We start from the raw sequence: 19303 nt of genomic DNA, 5'->3' as shown, positions 1-19303 counted from the left end.
ACCCCGTCTCTACTAAAAAATACAAAAGCTAGCCGGGCGAGGTGGCTGGTGCCTGTAGTCCCAGCTACTCGGGAGGCTGAGGCAGGAGAATGGCGTAAACCCGGGAGGCGGAGCTTGCAGTGAGCTGAGATCCGGCCACTGCACTCCAGCCTGGGCGACAGAGCGAGACTCCGTCTCAAAAAATAAAAAAAATAAAAATAAAAAGTTGTAATAAAGCTAGTATAATAAAGTATTAGATACGTAAATGTCCAAGAACTCATTCTATCATTCTAAATTCTTCTTACTGTGTATAGGAATCACTCATTTTGCTACATATAATATATCAAATTATAAAATACTGTTACATAAAATATCAAGGATATTTTGAATTAAAACTACTCAGTACATGTTCAAACCCTTCCATGTTTAACTCTGGCATCTATAGATCATTGCTATAAAGATTTTAACAATACTGAAAAATTATATTAACTTAGAAAAGCAGGTATGTGATTTTGTATGTTAAATTCACCAAAATCAAGACCCTTTTGATTACTACTAGACACAATTTTATAACTACCTATTTTAAATAAATAAGAATGTGCTTTTATAGCCTTATTTTAAAACATATCACCATATATTATTAGTGTATAAAATGCTCCCAAAAAAATTGAGACAAAAAAATTCTAACACTTAATATTCTTGACTTTGGCTTTAAAACCTTTAAGTGAAATCTGACCAATTTCCAATGGTCCATGATAATGGAGGAGAGTAATGGAGGTCATTTAGAACCTCAAATAAACAATCACTGCTTTTGTCAGCTTTTCTCCTTCTACATAGATATTTGGAGAATGACCTAAGAGAAGCAAGAGTAGCTGTCGATATGTTCACATTCTCTGTTTCTCCCAATGTTAACCAACTGCAAAACATGCAGATGAAAGAGCATCCAAAGGGACAGGAGAGATACAAGAAATGCTCCACCTAAGGTAGGCCAGTCAGCTCTAAACAATCAAGACGTGAACTACTTTCCAAGAGTCTACAATTATTCCTGAGATAGGCTCTAAAAACAGAAAGTAAATTTTCTAAAGTTAAAAACAAACAAACAAAAAATTAAAACCTAATGCATATGTACCTGTGGGTACAGCAGCCTGAATTTTTAGGCAGAAATCATTATCCATTCTTCAGGAGAAATGGACCTCTCTTTGTCTTACTGGTTTAACCTTGCTATAGCACTGGGAGGCCTACATCTGCACTTGGTGTCTGCTTTCATCTCAGGCATCTCCTGTCGGGGTGTAAACTCTTTGAAGAGTCCACATATGAACACTAAGGCCACTCAATGTGGCAGCTCAGGAGCAGGCTCACTTTGCAATGGACTGCCTGGATTCCAATCCTGACTCTGCCACCTCTTAGCTGTGTGGCCTTAAGCAAGTGTACTTAACCTCTACATCATTCCACTTCTTCAGCTATTTGCTGAGGAGGATAAAAATGATAGGTTTGTAGATAAGATTAAATCAAACAAAAACTGTAGAACAGGTTTGGGTCATCATAATTCACTTAATGTCCATTATTATTCTTAATCTGGATGCCCTACAGCATCAAATATAGTTTTTCCATACAGTAGCACTTAAGAACTATTACTAACTCCTTCTGTCTATAGACTCTACTATTTGCCCATAAAGACTCTACTTTATGGGCAAAACTTTATATCTTGCAAATTCTATAAACTCTGTTATTATGCTATCTCTTTCTTTTCCTTCCTTGCCAAATTTTTGTATGAAGAAATGATGACCAGCAAAAAGCAAGTACTGATGATAATCTCCACACCCCAACTGCTAAAACCGTGTAAGCAACTGTTCAGATAACACAACCTGGTACGAAGAGCCCACTAGGAACCTTGAGAACAACTCATATCTCAGCTCTCACCTTTGCCTTCTTTCACCACCACTGGAAATGCAAACCACCTTGGTCCGTTCTCTTTGCCTGGCATCTCAGCCCTGAACCACCTGATTTTTTCACTTCTAACTCAATCTCTCCTTATCTTCCACTGCACTCTCTAGAACAGAACAACTCTGCATTTCTGCCAACATCTCCCACCACTTCCTGATCTACCTGTACCCCTTGGGTCTGCCCAAGGGCATGGCTCTTTTGCAGGCCCTTTGAGTAGACGCCATGCAGTCCCCCAGGGAGACAGACTGGGATCCAGTCACTCTTGCTCCCTTCACTGTGGAACTCTCTGACCCACGTGCTCAAGTCATCCTCCCGAGGGAACCACCCTCTAAGGCTATCAAGGCCTCCTTCTTTCTCCCTTACTGACCCACTAGACAATCTCTCCCAGGCATCACTTCCTGCTACCACCCTGGACAGCTTCAGCATCCAGGGGTGGAGGACCCTCCCTGGCCTAAGTCTCTTCACCCTTCAGTCTGTGGCCTTCTGCCCCATTCCACCTCAGCAAACCAACCCCGTGCTCTCATTCCGAAAACTTCAATCCTGAAAGACTAGCCTCTCTGACCAGATGCCCTGGGTCATCCAGCTCTCCTGCTCTTTCCTTTCTCCCCTTCACTGATCACCAGGAGCCAAGGCTGGGAGGTCCCTGTGGCTTCTTCTCCTTCCCCGTCCTGCCTAGACATGGTGTGGGACTGGTTAGACAGAATGATGTCTCTCCAACCACTCTCCATTCTTTGATCCTTTTACCTCCTAAATCATCTGCTCTGTGATGGATCAACACAACAACTTACTAGAACTCTCTACTCCTTTACCTGGATAAAGAACAACCCATCATACCCTGTCCTGTATGATCTGGAGTGTCCAATCCCAAAGGGGTCCAATCCCTCAGTGACTGCCAAGTCTATTATCATCCCCTTCTGGTCTATTTCAAGACTCAATCCCACACCCACGTTTTCTTTGTTCTATAAATAGTTATGCTTTGTGTGTCTCAGAGATAATGAAGGTCATCAGGCATGAACTCCCTTAATGTCCTGCCTTTCTCCACCTACAAATCGGCCCCATGTGTGCCCACCCTTTCCTCCTGGCCCTCTATTTTGGAGAAGGGGTGGGTCTGCTCCTATCTGAGATTAGTCCACTGCATAAGCTCTCCATCCCATGCCCTCTTGCCTCCTCCAGGACTTTTCCACATCAGTGACACCCTCTCTTTCCAGCATTTTTAATCTCTATCTCTGCAATAGCTCTTATTGCTCAGGGAAAAAAAACAAAAACAAAAACTATAGGCAGATCTCAAATCTCAAAAGATTCACTGGACATCAGAGATAGTTATTGCCCCATCTGTCCTTCCTTCCTTTCTTTGGCCAAACTTCTTGGAAGGAAAGTCTACTCAATGCCTCCGACTTCCCTCCCACCAAATTTCTTTCCTCCAGCCCGAGGGCCAGACTCCCTGGATGGATTTCAGCCCATCCTTCCCTTCCCCTCTCCTTCCCTCCTTCCTGAAATTTTGCTCTCAGTTTTGCAATTTTACTCTCTCCTGAGAATTTGCACACAGATAACCTGAATTTTTCCTCACAGAAACTTATGAAAAGTTAGAAAAAGTGTGCTTGCTCTCCAGGCTTTCCCTTGCCTGCAATAATGCAGCTTGTTCTTGGAAATGTTCGCATTAGTTCTAAGGGGCTGGGTTTTCAGTCCAGGGCTCTACAAATCCAGGTCACCTGTTACATGGTAAGAATCAGGAAGTGAAAATACTAAGTTATCACACCTAATTCCATCCACAAAAATTTGAGTACCAATTCCAAAGATGAAACTGACATGTTCCTTTCCCTTCTATGTATGACTATATGGTTATTTGCATTCTTATTTCTATTTTACTATTTTTTATTCTCACTTTTAGTACCTTCTACTGTCTGAATTTCTCAGATTTGGATACTTTAACTTTTTTGGGTTATAAGAGTAGTCTTTCATAATTATTACTTCAATATACTAAAAATTATCAAAATATATTTCTATAATGAAAACTTTTTTATTAATATTTTATGATTTCTTTCTAGTTATATAATGCAGTTATAAAACACAAGGAATGTAGGTCCCACCTGTGACAAAGCTGTGAAATAAATAGTAAGAGGACTCACTGAAAAATGTAAGGATTTCCTTTAAATTTCTACGATGTGTCATATTTGCAAGATGCTGATTTTAAAATATTAAGAGCCTAAACTGGATGGCTACCTTCAAACATCAATAAAGAAACATCTAGGAGATATGTATTAAAAATATTTGTAATTAATTTGTGATATACATGCCATAAAAAAACAAGTTTAAAAGGGCCCATTATCGAACTCTCTTTGGAAAATTAAGTTTTTGAAGAACACTGTGCTAACATGCTCTAATCCCAGGTTATCCAACAGGCAGCCCAGAGCCACGCAGAGCGGGAACTCTGGTTTCTGGTCCTAATGGCAGCTTTAAAGCTAAAATTTCCAAGTAATCTTTCACCTCTAAATCTTTTACGATGTCAAATAGGTATTAAGACAAAATTTAGAAGATTCACCTTAAAAACTGAATTAAGTTTTCACCTCTGAAAGCACAAGACCTGCTTTCATATGTTTAGGTAAATTTATATACTATCCTTTGCCTACCACAGTGCTCAAATCTAAACGTTATATTTGACTATAATCTGCAAGGTTTTTTTTTTTTTTTTTTTTTTTTTTTTTTTTAAGATTTTTCTGTAAACCCAAGGTCTAAAGACATTTTCTGAAAACCTTTTCATAAAATAAAATCTACCTTCAGGAGTCATTTTTCTCAATCATTTCTCCAAAGATCCTGAATGCTTCTCTGAAGAAAATTTCTAACTTTAAATAAAGGAACTATTTTCTACCAACGAATATGGCTGAATTCTGATGAACCACAAGGATCAAGTTTTCTATTTTTATCAAGTGTTCTCTGTAGGTGTGTAATTTCATCTCTAAGCAATAAAATTGAGAATAAAAAGTATTTTACAAAATGATTTAGAGATTAGCATCTCTAAACAATACGATAATCACAGCAGAGAGTTTACCTGAACAAACAGAGCAATGATGGCGATCCCGTGCGGCTTCCCCACAGCCTCATCAATGCTGCCAAACAGAGTGGAGTTCCAGTGGATCAGATGGAGCTGGGTGAGTGGCAACAGACAGACCACATCATTTAATGTGCTACTTCTAGTCATAAAAGCAAAGATATAGCCATTTCTTTACGATTTCTATATGGTATCACACACAGCAAGAGGATCACAAGTAGACACAAATAAACTACTGGCTTAATACGAGTTCTCTGTATGAATTCCTTCCTTATTATTTCTGAGCAGAAGCAGTGCTTAGTGGATCGCTGCCTCTTAAGTCCAGTTTTCGTCCTGATGAGGAGGAAGATGACTAAAGGGACTCACAGACTTCACATGGATTCAGTTACCTTTCCTGGGATGTCATCCTTTTGAATCTCCATGGAACAAAACTCCTAGTCTGGGCACAAACACTAGAACTGATTCAAAGGATGAATACCTGCATCATCAAATCCTACATCACCCAGTATTTCCATCAGGAAATGTACAAAGCCAGTCTGTAGTTCTAGTAAATTATTTTAACTTTCTAAGAATATCCAGAGATAGCATCCTGGAAAAAAAAAAACAAAAAAGCTGCATATTTAAAGCCATGGTAAAATAATAAATGCTGATGTAAATCTCTAAAAGAAGGCTATTTCCTGCACTGGAGATAAAATTTTATCTGTGAAGAAATGACAAACAATGCTCAGAGGCCTCCCTCACTCCTAGCCTCATAAAGCTTTGCAGCTTTCAAGCTTATCTAGAATAAGCACTTGCTCCTACAGCACTGATAAAACACTTGCAAGAAGCCAAAGTCAATTCCTGATTAAAAACCAAATGTCCACTGAGGCTCTTAGTCTAATAGTAGGTAGGTAAACCTTTAGTATACGAAGTATTTAGTATACTAAATACTGCTTAGTATAATAGTAGGTAGGTAAATGTTACCTTCATCACTACAGCTTTTCATCAAGTTATAATTACCGCCTTACAACATTGCCTCATTTTAAAATTAGTTCTAATACCAAAAGACATACTTAAAATTCAACCACTATTTATTTTAGCATTTATATTAAAATATTCAAGAGGCCGGGCGCGGTGGCTCAAGCCTGTAATCCCAGCACTTTGGGAGGCCGAGACGGGCGGATCACGAGGTCAGGAGATCGAGACCATCCTGGCTAATACGGTGAAACCCCGTCTCTACTAAAAAATACAAAAAAACTAGCCGGGCGAGGTGGTGGGCGCCTGTAGTCCCAGCTACTCGGGAGGCTGAGGCAGGAGAATGGCGTAAACCCGGGAGGCGGAGCTTGCAGTGAGCTGAGAACCGGCCACTGCACTCCAGCCTGGGCGGCAGAGCAAGACTCCGTCTCAGAAAAAAAAAATATATATATTCAAGAAAACTATCATAAAGATGGCCACAAATTGGACCACTGCTGAATTAATCCAAGTAGAATCTGATATTATAAAACTGACCACTAGAGGGAGGTAATGAAATCCTCTATCAATAATAGAACAGGTAACTAGGAAAAGACTGCCCCATGGCTCACTCAGCCAGGTCAGGCTGTGAGGCTGTGAAAAACCCACAGAGACTGTGACTATCCAGTAAATGCAACTGAAAGGCACTGCTTTTAAGAAAACCATGTTCTATAATCTCTCAATAATAAAAGACAATTTTAATTTTCCCTTCTCTGGCTGCAACAACAGCATAGGAGTCCTAGTGGTAGAGGTAAGAACTGATTGCCTTAATTAAACCACCAACAAAGCAGGTCTAGGCCCAAGGTTAAAATAAATTTTTATTCCACAAATTGCAAAATTCCAACTGACATTTTTCTTACTTCTCACAGCAATATTTTGGGACTTTTTTTAAACAAAACATTAATAAACCACAAAAGCATGGGTTTTTCTTTTTCCCTACTCCCCACAATTCAGCAACATCATCACTCACACCTGCCCTTCAAAAGTTGCTGCACATTTTTTGTGTGTTTAAAAAGCTAAGGGTCCCCACTCCTTAAGTGTGCACCGTGGGTGATGACTTTGTTTCAAACAGTAAAGTATGGAACGGGGATAAAAATAGTGACTTTACAGTAGATAAACCTAATAAACACTATATGATCAAAGTCAACATCAACAGTGATTAGTCATGTTGATAGGGTGTATGTATCCTTATATGTGAAGAAAATGGCACTTTACTGCTATGTTTTCTCTCAATGACCCATAACCCAATCTAGCCACAAGAAAAACATCAGACAAATCTCAGTGACAGACACTCCACAAAATACCTCACCAGTAAGTACTCCTCAGAACTGTCAAGGTCATCAGAAATAAGGAAAGCCTGAGAAAAATGTCACAGCCAAAAGAAGTCTAAGAAGACATGAGAACTAAATGCAATATGGTGTCATAGGTGAGATCCCAGAACAGAAGAAGGACATTAGGTAAACACTAAGGAAACCTAAATAAAATATGGATTAGTAACATATCAGTATTGGTCCATTAATTGTAACAAATGTAACCATGCTAATGTAAAATGTTACTAATAGAAGAAACTGGGTTGGAGTACATGGGAATTTCTGTACTGTCTTTATAATTTTCCTATAAATGTTAAACTGCTCTAAAAAATATTCTTTTAACAAAAGACAAAAATTAAGAGAAATGTTGGCACTTCAGTCAACCCAAGCTAACAAGGATAACAGAAGGTTGCTATGACCCCCGCATGTCTAGCAAAATAACACAAAATGAAAGCAGCAACAGCAGCTCTCCCACGCATCCTTCACTCTACCTTCTGTGTCTTCAATAATCACCTGAGTCTTGGCGGTTCCAGGGCAGGAGAGATTCTCCCTTCACAATAACAAGGGACCCAAGCTTTAAAAAACAAAGCTCTGTCCTGCTTCTGATAAACCTTCTCTTAAAGGTCCTTTCTCTCATTTTCAGACCAAACAAATCACGACAGACGCCCTTTCTACACCAGTAGAGGTCAGCTAACTCAAGTACCAGGCAAATGTCCACCCCGTTCTGGAACTCAGCCAACCTTCGGCTGTAACCTAGTAGTGGTAACCTAGATGCGTGGCCCACAGGCAAGCACTCTGCACCTGCGTTGCCTCTCAAGTTAGCTCACTCTGCTCCCCACACGCCTTTCCTCTCCATCTGTATGAGTCTGCTAAGGTTGTCATCACAAGGTGGCACTGACTGGGTGGCTTAAATATTTATGTTCTCACATTTCTGGAGGGTGGAAGTCTGAGATCAAGGTGTGGGCAGGGCTGGTTCCTTTTGAGCACTGTCTCCTTGGCTTATAGATGGCCACCTTTTCCCTTTGTCTTCACATGGTCTTGCCTCTCTAGGAGTCTTGTCCAAATTTCCTCTTCTTGTAAGGACACCAGTCATAGTGGATAAGGGCCTGCCTAATGACTTCCTTTTAACCTATTTATTTCTGCAGTGACCCTATGTCCAAATATGGCCAGTCTGATGTGCTAGGAATTGGCATTTCAACATGAATTTGGCAGGGCCACAATTCTGCCCATGATACCAGCTATCTCACCCTTTGCTTTCTGCTCACCTTAAGAAAGTCTTTTCAAATCTGAAAAGCTTGAATTATTCACATCGACATCTGTTCTGCCACTGCCCCCTTCTTTATTCCAATAATATTATCATATTGTACCTTATATTAATTAGTGCTGGTTCTGTTTCACAAAGCAAAGCCACAGAGGCAGGAAAATTATAAGTGCATTTAAAGGACTAACGGTACCTTGGTGGGTAGCTAGAGGGTACATAAGTCTGGCAATGACAACAGTTGAGGCTAGAGAGCTAGAGGGGTCAGACTGCACAGAGTTTTAAATGTTATCATAGCTGTATTCTGGAAAACACTAAACCAATATATTATTTCAATGAATATTATGTATGCAGTCTGGAATCAAACTCCCCCATAATAACCTCTTTCTTTCAAAGGTCTTTTTGATAGTACAGGGGCTGGATTGGAAGTAGCAGACATTGAAAGCTGGAATATAAGCTAGGAGGATACCACAAAAGTCCCAGCTAAAAAATGATGACAGGAATGCAGGACAGTTAATTTTATGTGTCAACCTGGCTAGGCTATGGTGCCCAACTGTTTGATCAAACACCAGTAGAGATGTTGCAGTGAAGGTGCTCTTTAGATGTGATTGACATTTAAATCAACAGACTTTGAGTAAAGCTGAATGCCCTCCACTATATGAGCAGGCCTCTGCCATACAATCAGTTAAAGCGCTTAAGAGCACAGACTGAGGTCCCCCAAGGGAGAAGAAATTCTGCCTCCAGAGCTCTGAATAAAAATTGGCCTGAGTTTCCAGCCTTCAAACTCAAGCTGCAACATCAACTCTTAGATGAATTTCCAGCTTTCAGCCTACCTTGCAGATTTCAGATTTGCCAGCCCCCACAACCACATGAACCAATCCCTTAAATTAAATCCCAATCGCTTCTTTCTCCCTCTGTTTCTCTCTCTTTCTCCCTCTCCCTGTTTCTCTGGAGAACCCTAATACGGATCATGCAAACAAAAAAAAAAAGTATGGTAACCAATAGAAGTTTAAATCTGATGATGACTAATGCCAATGGGAATAAAGAAAAATGACCCTAACATTTAGCCATGACAACATTTGGGATTTATTCTTCTAAGACAAAACATGGTCCCCTTGGGGAAGGGGGATGAAGTGACTAAACAATCCTCTGATGATCAGAAATAACATATTATAACTTCTACTTATATTTATTTTTATTGAATGGTTTTTTATTTCAACTTTTTCTATGCTTCATAAAATATATAATATAAATACATATCAGTACATGAATATAATTTATTAACAAATATACACATATTATGGATACATGCTCCAAAGTTTGTTCTAATGCAGTGGCTAAAGACATCTGGAGACAAACAGGTTTGAATGGAAAAGCATATGATACTACAGATATGGCTCAGGAAATAATGAAACAGCCCGCAGTACATCTTATGAACTGTCTTATTAAAGTCCAAGTAGACAGCTATTATCAGCAGAGAGGACTCACAAGACTCACTTCAAAGCCTAAGAGCCCGGATATGCTCTGGGGTGTGTCTGGTCTATGGAGAGGGCAGGATACAGAGGCAGCAACCCTGTGCACTTCTCCAACTCCATTGATAAATTCTGAGAGGCAATGTGCTCTCATAAAAGACCTCAGCTAGGAATCTCGTCTTAAGATTCTTGTTTCAGTTCTACAACTTTAGCTCTGTGAACTTCACTAGTCACTAACTTCTTTCAGCATCAGTCTCTCTGTGACACAGTAGACTGTATCTTAAAAGCTTGGATTATTCACGCCTTTATCTTCCCATAGTACTATTTTTCCTATATTCTTATCATGTTTTACTGTTATTAGCATTAGTTATATATAGCCAGCAAAGGAAGGGAAGCAGGATGATGGATTTTGACAATGAAGAGCAGCCAACTGGATTATAGTATAAACCAAGTATGTAAATGCCACTTACCATTTCTAAGGAGAGCAAGGGTTGGCGGCATTAGCACTGCATCTGTTGTTTAGAGATAGACGGGCTACTGCATAGGGTCACTTACTCCTCAAGGGTCCACTGGACTAAAGATGACCCCAGACAGTACCCTGCCCCATAGGCCTGCAAGAACCTGGACCTGCTCTGCCTGGTAAACACACTGCACAGCAGGTGGCTGAGGGGCTGCCTCTTGCAGCCTGAACCCAAAGCCTACTATGGCTACCAACAACAATAGCAGAATTCCTCCTACCGAAAGAATCTGCCTCGAGGCTCCCTTTAGCCATTCTCCCTCAAAAGGCAAAAGGTTTGGCCTCCTCCTATGCTTGGGCACATCAGGGTAGAAGAAAGTGGTTTTCTGTAACAATCAAAGCTGAGTCCTTCCTCACTCCTTATAACTCTTCCCCCCACCCCATCAAAAGGAGGCAGGATTACAAAGACATAAAACAGCCAAGATCCATTATTACTCTGGCAGCATGATGACCACTATGTCTTCTGTTAAAAAATCAGACCACAGGAAAACAACCATAAAGCATCCTTTTACAGCTTCAGGGAAAATCTTGGACCAAGCTTTTGCTACAGGACTCAAAACTTCATATTCCCCCAACTGATTATGCTGCCTTACCATTAGCACCTGTGAAATGTTCAAAACGTTCATCTTAATGTACTTAACTCACAGAATAGATAAATCTGTCCAAAGTTATGAAACTGCGACATGCCACAGCCTTATCATCATTTGTCACTGAGAAAAATAAGTTTGAAGATTTCATGGCGGCTTAACAGAAAGCTATCTTCACGATAAATGAGATTTATTATTAGCATAAATAACACGATGGCAGTAAAGTACCAAAGAATGAATCATGAGGAATGGAAAAAGTAGTAAACACTGAAAAGGCAATTATGACTCACAAATTTCCTTTTCCCCAGCCCTGGGCGCTCATACAAATTCTGTGACATCTCCTAACTGCAAATGCAGGGACCTTTCCTTTCAGATGTCTTCTTGCCACCTCAACATGAACATTTCTACAACTGACATTGACTTTCTTCAAAGGAGCTTCCCACCCACACACTCTTCATAGAAGTCCCCCTCCCACCCCGCTTGCCAGGTTTGAGACCTGGGACCCCTGAGCCTTTATCTCCAGAGCTCATCTAGACCTCTCCTGGGCCCTGGTATTTACATTACAAAGCCCAACTAATCTCTTTTAACACAACTTTCACCACATTTCCTCTGTTGAAAATCTCTGATTTCCTTTATTTCCTATCCATATCAGGCTTACATTTCTCAAACCACATCCTTCCCCACCCTAACTCTCCCCACACGCTCAAACCAAGCATGACACTGACTCCTCACAACAGCCTCCCCATTCTGCTTATGCCCTCTCACCTGGAATGCCTTTCCCCAATCTGCCCTGATACCCACCAGAATCCTACCTGTCCTCCTAGGCACAGATGGGCATTTGACAGAAAGATGGAGGCTGGAGATGCAGAAATAAAGGGTGCAGGGAGGAGGGGGGACAGTGGGAAGGGAGACAGAGACGGATAACTTCAACCAACAGACAGGAAGAAAAAGGAAGAGAAAGAGGGGAGAAAACCGGGATTTTCACCAGAATCATTTTATCGAAAGGGAAATAAATTCAGGGGTGTTTTGAGGGTTTGGTTTTTGCAAGAGATGGGGTCTTGCTCTCATCCAGGCTACAGTGCAGTGATAAAATCACAGCTCACCGCAGCCATGAACTCCTGGGCTCAGACGATCCACCTCAGCCTCCAGAGGAGCTGGCATTATAGGTGTGAGCCACAACTGAATTCAGTTTTAGATATGAGTGTACAACCACTTCAGAACCATCAAACTAGTGCCCCATTAGTGAGAGATGCAGAACTCCTGCTGCCTTGAGAAAGGGCTAAAGGTAGAGGGAGCAGATACCCCTAGAGCAGGAGTGTTCAATCTTTTGGCTTCCCTGGGCCACAATGGAAGAAGAAGAATTTCTTAGGCCACACATAAAATATACTAACACTAATAATAGCTGATGAGAAAAAACAAATTGCAAGAAAATCTCATAAAGTTTTAAGAAAATTTACAAATTTGTGTTGGGCCGCATTCAAAGCCATCCTGGGCTGCATGTGGCCCACGAGCCATGGGTTGGACAAGCCTGCCCTGGAGAAATGTGACCTTGTACAGTTGGTTCACTCATGTACTAATATGGTTTGGCTGTGTACCCACCCAAATCTCATTCCGAATTGCAGCTTCCGTAATTCTCACATGTCGTGGGAGGGACTCTGTGGAAGATAATCAAATCTTGGGGGCAATTCCCCCCATACTGTCCTTGTAGTAGTGAACAAATCTCACAAGATCTGATGGTTTTACAAGGTGTTTCTCCTTTCACTTGGCTCTCATTCTCTCTCTTGCCTGCTGCCATGTAAGATGTGCCTTTCACCTTCCACTACGATTGTGAGGCCTCCTCAGCCACGTGGAACTGGGAGTCCATTAAACCTCTTTTTCTTTATAAATTACCCAGTGTTGGCTATGTCTTTATCAGCAGCATGAAAACAGACTAATACATGGATCAAGTCTTGAGAGAAACTGATGGGGGGCCAAAGACTGAGCTTTGGAAAATGGTGAGATAATGAAAGAGGGACTATCAAATACGCAGGGGGGAACTCAGAAAATTCCGAAGTGCCATTAAAAGAGAACAGACTTTCTAGAAGACAGTGTGGGCATCAATAGTGTCAATGAGATACTAGCAGCAAAGCTATGACAGCTGCAAAGAAACAAGGAAAAATGAGGACAGAAAGAGACTTTGGACTTAATCTTTTTTAGGTTACTGAGATGGCAGTTTCCAGTGAAAGGCAAAAAGGCAGAACACAGAGACATCAGGATAAAACAAGTGGAGCAAGGCCAATCAGCCTATAAGGTGGGCAGGATTATCAGAAAACAAATATTAGAAGTCAGCTGAAATCACTGTTTGAGAGTGAGCAAAGTTCACCTTTGACTTTTTAATATTCCTATCTATTTTCTTAATGGTTAAAAGTAAAACTGGAGAGAAATAACAGGTTGCTGTTAAGTTTTGACAAATAATAAACATTCAATGCAGCCCATGAACTCAGATGCAACTGGACCTGAAAACCACTTTCTACCCAATGTATAGAGGTTAAGAACTTTCCTCTGAGCTAAGACGCTATAGAGTATAGCTTCACAGAGGGAAAAAATCATCAAGCACAGATGTTCATTTCTGTATCTTGATTTTGCTTAATTGCCTTCCTCAGCCCCCAAAAAATCCAACTACAGAAAACGGTAGCAGGTCCCAATAGATTCTGAGTTTCAGAAGCCAAGTATTTCATCCACCCATACTCTACCACACTCAAAACAGCCCTTCTCAGAGCACTCAGAGGGGCTATAAAATTTTGAAAAGAAAAAAACAAGGGTTATATCTCAGCTGTTCTTATGATACTGGAAATTGAAAGAAAGAAGATAGTAAGCACTGGAAAAAAAAAGGAAAAAGGGGGAAAAGGAAATGGGAAGTGAAACATTTGAGTCACAAAATAGGTCATTAAATAACTGAAAAATAGTTAACAGAGAAAGCACCATCTCTCTCTAGATCCACTCATAATTACATTAAGCAGCCCATTCATCAGCAGATAAATCAAGGTTTAGTGTGTATTATTTTCAGACGCTGTTACGCTTTAAGTCATCATTGTCAATATATTATGCAGCTATTATTCAGAGAAGGACATTCAAGGTATAGACAGATATAACAGTGACAAAATACTGTAAAGCATGGAATGGAACATAAATTATTTGAAATTCTATCTCTAGCTATCACCTACTTGTTATGTCTGCCGAAACCTAACTATGTCTTGTCTTACACAGATAGGTAGAAGAAAGATAGGAGAATGTGACAGAGGGCTTCAGACCAACTTCCCCCATGAAGACATTAATATCAAAAGGTATTTACAGTGTTCTTAGGATTCAGAATCTTCCATTTAAAAGGCACTGGTGCTATGTAATTTATAAAAAGAAGATCTTATTTCAAAGCAGAATGACTGCCTCTTTAAATACTGACTGATTTCCTGCTGCCTTAGGAACAGGGCATCATAACACCATTGGACTCCTCTCCCAGAAATGAAGCTTCCTTTATGAAATTCACTACAAAAGGTTGGGAAAAGCTTGTTGGCACAGTCATGCATCAAAGAAAGAAAACTGCATCATTTTATGTTTTATACTTAATGTAAAATCAGAAGCAATTAAAACTGATTCTTTAACACTGGTTTCTTCATTTCCAGGAAATATCCTACATTTTATTTTCTTAAAAAACAAAACAAAACAAAACAAAATAAAATCCTGAATTGTAGGCTATAGCTGCAATTAAATTGTTATAACTTCCCTACTTCATTTACTATTTTGTAAAATAAAGAAAGCAAAGAGACTGTCAATGGGTCTTGTTATAGAATGGAAGTCATTTATAGATTGGATCTGTTCATTCGATACAGTGAATCAGTGACTAATGGCTGCAATCCTCTCCCTGCTCATCCCTGAATGAGAGCCACGATAATGAACGAGTTCTGAAATAATGGCAGCATTCATCTCAACATTTATTGAGTACCGACAGTATCTAGGGTTTGTGTTCACTGCTTCTGACACTGGAAATGCAAAGACCTCAAATCTTGTTATAAAAGAATCCAGGGTGTAAATAAATAAAAATATGAAATTTGTAGCCCAATAGAAGAAAAGGATGAGTGAAAACAATTAGTGCACAATAAAAATGTTAAAGGATGCTGTGGGTATTTTTGTTGATTTAATAGGCACTGATGTTACATTTTCTGCCAAGCACTGTTCTTTACAAATATTACTTCATTCCATCCTCATTAGCATCTTTATAATGGTAGATTCTATGACCATCATCAACACCCCAGTTTAACAAGAAGGAAATGGAGGCACAGTAACCTGTCCAGGATTACACAGCAAACAAGTGACACAGCCAAACTGTGGACACAGGGAGTGTGGCTCCACCACCTATGCCACCTCTGATCCCAAGAGGGAGGGGTGGAGAAGACTGAGCGGGGTAGAATGCACAGTGTGAGTATTCACACAAAGCATGGAAGAATGGCAACATTCTCTGCAGAGACAAGAAAAACCAGGGAAAGGAAGCGAGAGTGTGCAACCCAAGACACTGCTGGCACATCAGCCGCACACCTGGTGTTAGTGAGCACTCTCACTCCAGCTCCTGGGAAAGCTACCTGAGCTGAGTCTCCTCTGTAAAAGGGAGACCAGACTGTCTATCGTGTGATGCTCCTACAAGGGCAAGGAATAGTCTCTGGAAAGGTTTTAGAAAATACAGAGTAAGCGCTGGCCAGAGCAGAATCCGAGTCAGAGAAGCGGGAGGTGATGACAGAAAGGTCGGCAGTGCTGAAAGGTCTAGCGTCCCACTTTGGAAAACACAAGTATGGTCACTTACTTTCAGCAGGGCTATCTTCTCGTTATGCCGCCTGAACTCACCCACTTGCTTTCTTACAGTTTAAAGAAAACTAATAATGCGTTCCATTATAGAAGGCCAGATCACCGCCACAGACGCAACCTCAAATGTCTCCAGAAGTGAGGACAGCAGAGCTGCGAAAAACTGAATCATTGGGGCCATGCCTCCACGTGTTTAAACTCCACAATTTACGAAACACAGTGCCAGCTGGAGCTGTCCTTAAATCCAGCCCAAAGGCCCACCAGTCAGCATCCCTGCATACACATCATTAATATTCTAACGCCAAGGTCACCTGCCTCCCAGAAAAGGTAAAACCGTCAGAAGGAACTGTCTCTGCTTCCTGCCGGGACCTCCTGCCAGTCTTTCCTCCCGCCGCCTCTTTTCCAAGAGTAAACATCTGCTCCTTTCCGCCACCACCACTCAAGGGTTTTTACCCACCAGCTCTTTTCTGAGCCTTTATCCTCTCTCTCCTTAGCTCCTTCTTAACACTAGTTAAATATGCATAGATTTTTCTCCTCTTAAAAAAAAAAATCGCTTGACCTCACATATCCTCTTACTTTATCTTTACAGCAAACTGTTTCAAAAACTTATCTCCACTCCCATCACCACCTCCTCCCTGCCCATTTCCTCTGCAATCTACTGAAATCTGTCTCGCGTCCCATCAGTTTAGTGAAACTGCTCACCACGTTTCCCACTAAATCACGTTTTTGGCCTGGGAGACCAGATCACCTGCTCTGCAGCAGCTGATAGCCTTGCCTGTACTTCTCACACTGCCCCTTCCCATGGGTTTCGCAGTGCCACACTCTCCTGGTCTCCTTCTTCTTTGACAGTAGTTCCATTGCAGGTTCCGTTACTGGTTCTCTCCCCATGACAGGGTTCCACCCTAACATCTCTTCTCTCTGAGCATGTTCTTGATGGCTGTTCTTACCTACTCACATGTTGTCAATCCTCACCTGAATGCTCATGACTCCAAAATCAGCATTTTAAATCAAAATCTCTGTCCTGAGACTATATCCCTTTATTAAACTGCCCAGTGAAATATCTCCTGTGGGATATTTTAAAGTTAGCATTTAACAGCTGAGTTCCCTCCACCACCCCTCGGACTGTGTCTTTGTCTTCATTTCCCACCTCTGGTGATGGAACCCAAGCCAGAAATCTCTTCCATTATCCTCTTCCCTTACAAACAACCAAGCGCTATGTCTTGCTATTCTCACCTCTCGAAAAATCTCCCAAATGCATCCACTTGGCTGATTCCCATCACCAGTGCCTTCATTTCAAGATCCATAATCTATTGCTAGACTTATGCCCATCTCTTAACTGTCTCCATGCCTCCAAAGCTGGCTTCGATTCATTCTCTACCCTGCAATTATACACTGCAAGCCTGCTCCTCAGGTGCTCCTTACTGTGCACGGGGTATAGTTCATCCTCCTTCACATGCAATGCACTCACTAAATGAATATATCATTTTACAATCTTGGTAAGTATGGCAAATTTGGTTTATTATGTATTAACTATTTCAGGTGTGTTGGTGAGATTAGAGTAATAAGGTCTTTTTAGTAATAAGCATGCACATACAGCAATTTTAATTGGGTTTAAAATTCAGCACTATTTCATTTCTCTTTCATTTCTCTGTGAAATACCACTGTCAATTTGCACATTCCAACTTTACATAGCTAATAGATTGTCTAATAACCTAGTTTTCAAAAAGAGTATTTTTTAAATCCAATTACAATTCAAAATACTACAATTTACAATAAAATGCATTTATCTGAAAATGTTTTTTAAAATCACTCTATTTTAATTCCCACTACACCTGGAAAGGTACTTGTCTGTTAACACTGCTTACTCAGGGTCTTTCACTTTTTGAAAAGCAATTATCTAAAGCCAAAATCAGAACCTGTTTATTAGAAATAGGGGAAGGCATACAGTGTATAGGGAAGAGAATGGTAGTTGGTCCAAGTCTCAGTCATTACCTAAGTGACCTTGAGCAACTAATGTCTCATGACCTGATTATTCAGCTGAAAAACAGATATAACATCTATTTCTAAGGAATATTTTAATGATGAAATAAGATATGGCATGTGTCTGGCAAACAGAGAGTCTTCATAAGCATTCCCACCATTCCCTGGGGATTATGATACAATGCATCTTGTATTAACTCCACGGCCATAAGAAAATGCAAAGAACACAAAACTTTCCAACAATATAAACACCCTATATCTTCAAACTACTGTGAGAAAAGTAAATTTTGACACGCTAAAAAAAAACAAATATATACATAGAGACACATATAACCAGAATTCTACAAAAAAAAATTCTCTGAAGTGGAGGAATTTTTCTTGCTCTACAACTAAATGAAACTGCCCTAATCTGAAAGACAAACAGCCCTGTGAAAATCTACACCTATGCTTTTCCCCCAAAGTACTTCCTTATTTATATAAGTTTTGTAATTTACTTTAAAATCGTAACAAACTAATCCAACTCACTTGTTGCACAAGGGAGTTGCACAAAGAACCATTCTTTAGCAAACTCATCATAAACCACATTATTTCCAGTGTTAATTAAAGGGAATTAAGCTTCGCTGAGATTTGTGTAAGACTCTCCTGTTAATACAATAACAGTGCTATAGGCAATCAACTTATTTTAAAGGACATTCTAGAAAACTGACTTTTAACACACTAGTGACCTGAAATACCGAGCCCAAGTTCCCTTTCAATGTTGTAACAAGGTGAAGTATCACTTTCCTTGACTGAGGTAGAACTTGTACCAAAACAGCTTGTGAGTTTTGTAAAAAGGTCAATTAGGAACAGGAAAGGCATCAATGGGTGTGAACCAAAAAAGCGCAACAATTCAGATAGGAAATTTTACCTATGTTTACATGGAAATGCACTTCAGTTCAGTACAGCTCATACTGACTGGGCTGGGTCAGGAGGGAGTGGGATTTTTAAAACAAGATTATTACATTTTGAACATAATCCAAAGTGAACAATCTTCAATGGTCAAAGTGCTTTTAAATGCTGAGAGCAGATATGGGAGCTCCAGTTAGGCAATGAGGACTTCCCTTACACCCAATCTTACCTAACTGTGAGCCTCTTTCTCCAAGACTGACTAGAGACTTGACTTCCCAGCACTGCTCATTCCCCTGGTCTGCACAGTCACAGGTGCCTAACAAATACAAACACTGTACTGCTCAATGCCTTTATCATCCTAGCCATCCAAAGCATTCTCAAAAACCTATGTAAATTCAAATAACAAAAACAAAATTATTTTTTCTCAAAGTTTTTATTATGAATAACTCATTTCTGGGGGGTTTTGGGTTTGCTTTGTTTTGTTTTGAGACAGTCTTACTCT

At 40.3% G+C, this 19303-nt stretch overlaps 1 protein-coding gene across 3 annotated transcripts in view; it reads right to left on the bottom strand.

Annotated features, from left to right (window-relative positions):
* The window catches only part of CA8 (carbonic anhydrase 8 (inactive)), a 98903-nt gene that overhangs the window by 43647 nt on the left and 35953 nt on the right, over positions 1-19303 (bottom strand). For all 3 annotated transcript variants that reach the window (XR_001888287.1, XM_017887605.1, XM_017887604.1), the window contains exon 4: positions 4970-5065. Coding sequence is in view for 2 of the 3 variants with exons in the window: in XM_017887605.1 (XP_017743094.1) it covers positions 4970-5065 (96 nt within the window). In the remaining variant the exon portion in view is untranslated. The remainder of the gene's footprint in view (positions 1-4969; positions 5066-19303) is intronic.

This window comes from Rhinopithecus bieti, unplaced genomic scaffold (assembly GCF_001698545.2).
Source record: "Rhinopithecus bieti isolate Rb0 unplaced genomic scaffold, ASM169854v2 scaffold_16773, whole genome shotgun sequence".
NCBI lineage: Eukaryota > Metazoa > Chordata > Mammalia > Primates > Cercopithecidae > Rhinopithecus > Rhinopithecus bieti.
The sequence above is the reverse complement of the archived record's forward strand: the minus strand, read 5'-3'. Positions and strand labels throughout refer to the sequence as shown.